This window comes from Chinchilla lanigera, unplaced genomic scaffold (assembly GCF_000276665.1).
Source record: "Chinchilla lanigera isolate Chin_1 unplaced genomic scaffold, ChiLan1.0 scaffold00040, whole genome shotgun sequence".
In the NCBI taxonomy this organism is placed as follows: domain Eukaryota; kingdom Metazoa; phylum Chordata; class Mammalia; order Rodentia; family Chinchillidae; genus Chinchilla; species Chinchilla lanigera.
In genome coordinates, this window is record NW_004955441.1 from 905,380 (window position 1) to 914,294 (window position 8,915).

The window sequence follows — 8,915 nt, forward strand, 5'->3', positions numbered from 1 at the left end:
AATGATAAGAATAATGAATTTTTTTTTTAAGAATAATGAATTTTTATTTATTGTTTCACTTCGTTGTTCTTCAAAGTTGATTAGTTTGCTGGATGTGGTGGTGCACACCTGTAATCCCAGCACTCAGGATTCTGAGGCAGGAGAATTGCAGTGAGTTCCAGGCCAGCCTGGGCTACATAAGTGAGTTCAAGTCCAGCCTGCACTACACAGCGAAACCCTGTTTCAGAACAACAGCAACACAGTTGATTAAGTGATTGCCTTTACTATGTTTATGAAATAGAAATTCTTTGTTGTCAAAATGGTAAAAGAGGAAGATGGAAGTAGAGAGTTGAATGATATTTTTGTAATTCAAAATTTGAACCTCAGAAGCAAATTGTTTTTAATGTTCAAAAATACACACTTACGTTATTTATTCTGAAATATTAAATAACAGAAAAAAAACTAGGTGAATACTCAAAGAAGGTGGCCATGAAACCCAAACCTTTGTCAGTATTAAAATCACTTGAAGAAAAATATGTGGCTGTTATGAAGAAACTACAGTTTGGTAAGTTAAAAATTTTCATTTATTCAGATCTCATGAGTTTTAACAGGACTATTGGAATGTTCTCATAAAGCTTTTAAGTCTTATAACAGGAACTGTACTTTATGTATACATATAAAATTTTTATCTTTATCTTTTGAACTTAGATCTCTGTGTATAATTATTATAGTACTTGTATTTGGGGAAAGTTTGCAACTTCAGTAGAAAGCCTATAGAAATCTAAATAAATAAAAGCACAGCCATATGTTTACAAAACAGAAAGAGATCCTCTCCTTCTCCCGCGCTCCTACAGGCCCTCTAACCCACGGCCTCACACAGGCTGTGTAAGCACTATACCACTGGCTCTGCCCTACCCTGTTTCTTTCATTACCTTTCCATTTCTGAACATCCTGGTCTGAAGGAAACGGCAATGTGAAACTTTTGATAATTTGTTACTCTTACTCTTTGAGAGTTCCGTGAGTTCCTCTTTAGAAAACACTGTTCAGGTAGCCTAGTTTTAGTCTTTTCCATTCTAAAATTTTGGAGAAGGACTGGCATAAATCTGTAACTGTGAGTAAGCACTTAAATTCCAAATTTAGGTAGCCGTTATCAACTGTTACGTGTTTGCTTCATTTCCATCTTTGAGAACCAACCCAACGTACTTTGAGTATATCAGAAAAAACACTAGAGTTCAGAAAGTGAATTTTTAAAAAAAAATCGGAGCTTGAAACCTCAGTAGAAATCATTTATCCTTTGCTGTACTTAGCCCTCAGGTTTTCCATAAAGAACTCGGGAGATAATGTATAAGACAGTAATTTATCCTTTTGTTTGGGGTTTGATTAGTGTACAGCTTTTGATGAAGTTCGACAATTTAGCATGTTGCTTTCACTCTGCATGTATTAACTTGTTTTTTCAAAGCAATATTTCGCATTTTATTGAAAGTATTTCATAAGTATTAAATGCAAATACTTTATGTGGTTATATGAATTTGATTAAGCATTATTATCTTACTGTTTCCATGGGCTCGAGGTTTTGTGTTGAGCTGTTTGGCTCAGGGTCTCTCCTGAGGTTGTAGTCAGCAATCTGCTGTGTAGCAGTCATCTGAGGTCTGTGCTTTCCAACTCATTTGTGAGTCTGTTGGTAGGATGCTCCAGCAACTTGCCTGCTTAGGGCGTCTTGATTGTGTCGCATATCATAGCTGGTGACTTATCTCCACAAGAGAGCAAATAGGAAGTCTAGTGCCTCTTACATATGGCCTAGTCCTGGAGGCTATGTATCATTACTAAGTACCCCACGTTCAAACATAATGAAATTCATGCTGCTTCTTTAAGAGTATCTTTGAGAAGAGGTCCTAAAATGTGTTTGTCTGTATTTGTTTATGTTGGAAGTAAATATTTCATTGAACATAAGGTTTTGTTCTACTTACTGAGTCATAAATATTATGTCTGTTACTGACTTTTAACATAATTACCAGTGTTTCCACACTGTTAATTAAAAATCATTTCTTGCTGTTGTTTCCATTGTTTGTTCTATGTATTCAGTAGTGTCAACGCATGTGCGGATGTTACATAAGCATTTCTACTTTGTGTTTCTTCCACGGTGCTACCCTCTTCATTTGGGGTGGAAAAGTACTAGTAATTTATTTGTGATCTGTGTCATTATAATAGCTGTCTTCCATTCTCACTCCCTTTTTACCCAGTTTTTTTCTTTCTTCTTACTTTAGATACATTTGAAATGGTTTCTGAAGATGAGGATGGGAAATTGGGTTTTAAAGTAAATTACCACTACATGTCTCAGATGAAAAATGCAAATGATGCAAACAGTGCTGCCAGAGCCCGCCGGCTTGCCCAGGAAGCTGTGACGCTTTCAACCTCACTTCCTCTGTCTTCATCCTCCAGTGTGTTCGTGCGCTGTGATGAAGAACGACTTGACATTATGAAGGTTAAAGCAAACTTGGCACCTATCTTCCTGACTAATCTGCATACTCAGATATTGATACAGAATATGAGAAATAGTGTGAATTTTAAAATTTTTAATAAAAATTTTGGTGACCACTTTAAACTGTAATGTTAGGTCTGGGTGTATGAGTCAGACTGCTGTTCAAAATAAAAATCTAGAGAAAAATAACAAAAGCCAGTTTTTCTCCATGGCCAGTTTTAGAGCATGGTGTTATAAGACTTAATGTAGATTATTAGGAAAAAGTTGCAAGATTTCTTCGAAGTTTATTTAGTCCTCTTAAATTTTACAGTATAACCCTTAAAAATTCTTTTCTGGGAAGTTTTTATTATTTGTAAATGCATAAGATCTTTAAAGTAACGGCAATACAATAATATATAATGTACCTGTATGTTTTAATGACATGGTGATCTGATCTTAAATTCCAAGAAAATACTAAAGATTTGACTCTTTATATTTGTGATTTAATTCATAGGTTTAATATTTTATCTTCCTTAGATAGATAGCTAACACTTTTGACTCAGTGACTTCTGGGAAGTTTTTTGTTTGCTTGCTTGCTTGCTTATTTTGTCATTTCAGTAATTTTTTTTCTGCAGAACTGTCATAGACCTTGTCTATTTGACCACATTTGATTTTTTTCTTAAAAATCATAGAACCCTTTATAAGATTATTGCGTAGGGATATACTTTTATCACTAAATGGCCCACAGAACTTCATACTTGTGGGCTTTTCTCTGTTTAGTATCCTGTACCTAAAAGATCTCAGCAAAGAGCCCCAGGCCATGAATTACATTTGTCACATGTTGAAACTCTAGGGCCACTTGCCTCAACACAGAGCTCTTACTGTCAAAAAACTTCGTTGTGTTTAGGTTACATAACAAATATCTGTTGGTTGATTCAAGTGAAATTTACAAGTAGTTAATGCAGTCATTGTTAGGTCTTCTGCTGTCTTTTGGACTACTAATAACTCTTAGAGAAATACCTAGTATTCTTTCCAGGTTTTTTTTGCCATGTTACGTGAAAACATACATCCAATTATTTACTTGTCATTATCCTAGACAGGAACATAAAAAAACTGTTTTTTATGTAGTAACTTATCTGAAGATTTAAAACAGATAGATGTCTTATCTTGAGATACAGTAATCTATGTAGAATCTCAGATTGTTGAAAATACTATAGAGAAAGTCCTGAAGGAAAACTCAGGAAAAGTGATTTAGTAATTTAAAGGATATTTGATAGGTAAACTTTCTTGCTACAATAGGCTTTTTTGTTTTGGTTTGGTGTATTTGGCTTTTTTTGTTTTGTTTTGTGGTTTGATTTTTGAAACAGCATCTTACTATGTAGGTCAGGCTGGACTTGAACTTACTCTGGATCCCAGCCTGGCCTCGAATTCATGGTGATCCTCCTGCTTCTGTCTCACCATCCCTCTGCCTCAGCCTCCTGAGTGCTAGAATTACAGGCATGGGGCACCCACCCAGCAAGGCATCTCTTTACCAACCCAGTTCCATCAAAACCAAATCACTTTAATTCTAATCCCAAAGCATTTCCTAGTCCTGTGTTTATTTTCTTCTATTTTGTATATTATAAAAATGAAACTTTTTATTTCATTTTCAGCATATTGTGGTAGAGATGTGTATTGGCCATCAGGAGATGGTTTTTATTTCGTGTTGTGTTTTCCTTGTTTCATATTGCATTGTACTGTTCTAAGTACTGGTCTCTAAACGCTGGAACAGTGACACAGGCCTCTGTGTGTTTTTGTGCATACCAGGTTCTGATCACTGGGCCAGCAGATACCCCCTATGCAAATGGCTGCTTTGAGTTTGATGTGTATTTTCCTCAAGATTATCCAAGTTCACCACCTCTTGTGAATCTAGAGACAACTGGTGGCCATAGTGTGCGATTCAATCCAAACCTCTACAATGATGGCAAGGTAACGTAATTGCAGTCTTTTGTTTCTAACGCCGATGTACTGGATCCAAAGATTCTTTATAATGTGAACAGAAATGTTGTTTTATTTATTTTTATATAAGAAGGTATGGGGGTCTTCATGCTCTGCTTCCTAGTGTACATAGTTTAGCTTGAAGAATTAGAGAAAAGGAACCACAAAGGGCAAAACACGGTAGTATTAAGCACTTAGTATATTAAGAAATTAGCGATGGACTAACTTGTCACACTCTGTGACAACCACTGAGAGATGTCCGTCCTCCCCCGCCCTCCACGTACACACACACATTACTGCATGGCCAGCGTCTGTCTTGGCCTGTTGGCTTTACATTCTGTGGCTAAATCTAGTCAGCTTCTCACAAGTGCCTGAAAGTTGACAAATGACAAAAGCATGGTACCATGAACCATTCCTTCTTTCCATATCACAACATCTTTTTGCCATCAGAACCACATTTACAGTCTATGAAAAGACAATTGTGAACCTATTAAGAGTATATGTTAAAATATTTTCATTTTTTGTATTAAAAATATGAAGTTGTTTTGCCGTAAACAAAATTGACGAAGAGGAGAAGTATTATGAAAATCATCTCACCTGGCAGGAAAACTTTAAAAATTAGGTGTAAGCTGGATGTGGTGGTGTACACCTGTAATCCCAGCACTTGGGAGCTGCGACAGGAGGATTGCTGCAAGTTTAATGCCAGCCTGGGCTACAAAGTGAGTTCAAGGCACCTGAACTGCATAGTAAAACTCTGTCTCAAAAAAGACCCCCCAAAAAAGGTTTAAAGTAACAATCTTAACTCAAAATAATTTTGGACAGTTTGGTGGAATTTCAGTGGTAAGTTCCATGCTTAAAATTTATTTTTTTCCATGCTTAAAATTCAATGTTTAGAAACCACTGCATTGTAAGAAGATATACATACGTTTGATAAGCAGATACTTTTTTGTTGGTGAGAACAGCACGTACTTGAAGTGAATCTGTTTTATCTAAGGTGACCCCAAGTTTTCCATTGGTTTTGCCCTTCTACTTTCAGTGTAGGAGGCTTGGTTTGGATCTGTAGTTGCCATATTACCATTTTTTCTTCATTAGGTCATATAAAAAAGGTAGAATTGCTTTCCTGGATTTACTGCAGGAAACCAGAGGCAGACCTTGCCTTTTTTGGAAGAGCAGTGCATAATTTTTCTAAAACTGGGAAGAGAAAGTGGCACTGTTGACCTTTCTTGAGAGATACTATTAACTGAATAGAGTTTGTGTAAAGTACTAAAATTTATTTCAGTTGGTTCCACAGACCTTGACAGTAAAAGATGAAGGCTAAGAGATTCAGAGTCCAGTGTCCAGAATTATATAGTCTTTTGCCATTGTAACTATGTATTCTATAAATCACCCAGCTGTAAACTTTATATCTTTCTTGTGGTGCTGGGGATTGAACCTAGAGCCTTGCACATGCTAAGCAGCTGCATTACCACTGAGATACACCTCTAACCTCCAAACCTATTTGTATTGGTTTTTTTTTTTTTTTTTTTTTTTGGTTTTGGTTTTTCTCCGGTACCGGGAACCGAACTCACGACCTTGCGCTTGCCAGGCAGGCGCTTTGCCGCTGAGCTAAATCCCCAGCCCCATCCAAACCTATTTGTAATGGCTATACACTGGTCTCTTGGGTCCTACATCTGTACAAAGGATCCTAAGATCAAATGGGATGATATACAACAATACTTTGAATAATACATAAGGTTATACAGGTGGAAGTCTTTTCATTATTAATGAAACTACACTTAACTGTATGAATGAATTAATGTATTTCATGTTACTGTTTTCACACAAGTGGCATTGAAAGAGTAGTGGAGAGGATTTCTGTGCTTTTTAATACCACTTTCTAAATTTGTTTCCCATTACATGAAGTTGTACATTTGCCATTAAAAATTCACAAATCTGGTATTTTTTTATGTTGATAGTTTATATCCCAGAAGAACATAATGTAATATGCCCCGATTTTGTTTCTATTACAAGAGTAGTTTGTAAGTACAGGTAAAATGTTTCCACTTCTCTTTTTCCTGAAGTGAACTATTTACCTTTGTTTTGCAAGTGGTTTTCTAATGCATCATCTAAGTGAACATGTATCTAATGTGTCCTAAAGTGTGTTCCAAGGAACCCTGGGAATTCTCAATACCTTTTCAGGACTCTGTGGACTCCTCACTTTCCCAGCTTCATGTTTGTATGAGAACAGATTGGGTCCAAATGCTTCAACCTATATAAAATGTTGTACAAGTTGAATGTACAGGCAGGCATAATCGGGTTCTTTTAAGCCATATCCCACTTTCAAAATCTAGGAAATTTTTTTGAAAATCTAGTTTGCAACTTTTTCTCACTAAAAAAATTTGGTTTTGGGAAATAGCTGTTTTTCATTAAGGTATATATTATTTATGTAGACATATAATGGGTGCTGGTTCATTTTTCATTATGAGAAAATTGTAGTGCCATATAGGTTTTGTATCACATCTGAAGGTGCTAATTTGTATTCTCAGACTAACCCATAGGGTCATAAAATTGAGATACTTTATTTAACATGAAAGCATTTTTCTTTTTTCTAGTTGTGACACTTTGCTTTTAAGCATTTCTTTCCGTTCCATTTATGTTTCTTCTTCTTCAGGTTTGTTTAAGCATCTTAAATACATGGCATGGGAGACCAGAAGAAAAGTGGAATCCTCAAACCTCAAGCTTTTTGCAAGTAAATAAAATATCTTGATGGTTTCTCTTACACAATAAAGAACTATGTTTCAAAAAAATTTTAGTGACCAAGAGTTAATGTAGTAAACAAAAAAACCATAGAATGTTAGGAAATATATACTAAGTCCTTCGTGGATGAGTAGTTAGTATAATGAAGTGTCATCTGGAGGTTAAAGTCTCAAGTTGGGGCCTAAGTCAGAAATCTAGTTTGTCAGAGTTAACTTTAGAAAAAGCCTCAAGTTGGGCTGGGCTGGTAGCTCTGTCTAGATTACTTACATACCATGTATAGTATCTTTATACTTTGTCATTTCCTAGCTCACACTGTAGGGCTTAAACCCACATGAGTGGAATTTGGTAAATTAGTGGTGTTCTGTGTTTATTCACATATCATGTAGTTTTTCTGTACTCTGGTTAAAGAGCTGACTCCTCTGAGGCAACTGAAGTAATTTTAAACTGAATCTGAAGTATTTGAAACCTATTATTTGAATCTACAACTTTTTAACTCAAAACTGTATTGTGTGCAAGGAGATGAGTTAAATAAGTAAATAAATCTTCTTTGTATAGATTTGTGGTAGGCATTGAATTTTTTCATTTTGTGGAAAAATGAGGATTATAATAGAAGATTATTTGAAAGGCCAGGGAGCAAAAACAAACTGTACTCTGAAAGGCTATTTCAGAAGTATCAAAATTGATATTAGGCTTGGTGGCACATGCCTGTAATCCACCACTTGGGAGGCTGAAGCAGAAGGATCACTTCAAATTTGAGGCCAGCCTGGAGTATATAGTGATTTCAAAGCCACCCTGAACTACATAGTTAGACCCTGTCTCGAAAAACCAAACAATAAAAAAGGAAAAAAGAGTACAGTTGTAACTATAATAGTATATGTAGGCAAAAGAAAAGTACTTTCAGTGACACACCCAGTTTCACAAAGCTTCAAACATCAGAGCTCTTTGTCTCACAATTATACCGATTAAATCTTTCTTCCTGTAACTGACTCTTGCCTCAACATTCTAGTCTTATTTGAACATACCTATTTTCAGATCAGAAATTTCAGGTTCAAAGCACCCATATGAAAGTTTTCCAAGGAAATGCATACCTTCACTCTAAGATGCTTATGTGTGACATTGCATAATAACTGTGTCTAATAACAGTGTAATTGCTGTTAATCTTTTTTCATTGAAGAAATAAGCAGATGGTATTTGATGTGTTTCTGCCTTCACAAATGTTATATTATTTACTTGTGTAGGCATATAAGCCGCAAATACTGTATTACCAAAGAGTGAGCTCTTTCTATATGTGTTACACCTGGAGAAATAAAATATATAGGGTCAGAGGTAATTAAGAGCCCTGAGACCATCTCACCAATGTGAACTTCTAATAATAAGATTATTGTGAAACTTCATCAGTTAATTTTTCTTGGAATAAGTACCTAAAACTACCTCATGCAGTTTTCCTTGTGAGTGTTGTTAAAAATGTACAGCTAGTATTACAGACTTCAAAAGTGAAGACAGTTTGGGTACAGTATTTACAATTGGTATGGGAGCTGGTTGCAGTGGCAGGTGCCTATAGTCCCAGCTACTCAGGAGGCTGAAGCAGGAAGATTGCTTGAGCTCAGGCATTTGAGACCAGCCGGAGCAATACAGCAAGACCCTCTCTTCAAAAGTGGCAGGGGTGAGGATGATGTGGGTGGGTAGAATGTTAATATATTTTTTTAGTATTTTCAAAAAGTAGAATCCACGTATCTATTATTCAAGCATTCAAGAATGTAGAACT

General features: G+C 35.8%; 1 protein-coding gene across 2 annotated transcripts in view; it reads left to right on the forward strand.

The window, feature by feature from the left end:
• Positions 1-8,915, forward strand: part of Birc6 (baculoviral IAP repeat containing 6) — a gene marked incomplete at its 5' end in the record, with an annotated part of 183,622 nt that overhangs the window by 165,081 nt on the left and 9,626 nt on the right. For both annotated transcript variants that reach the window (XM_013517560.1, XM_013517561.1), the window contains 4 exon segments: positions 434-544; positions 2,244-2,461; positions 4,244-4,405; positions 7,065-7,142. In XM_013517560.1, the coding sequence (XP_013373014.1) occupies positions 434-544; positions 2,244-2,461; positions 4,244-4,405; positions 7,065-7,142 (569 nt within the window).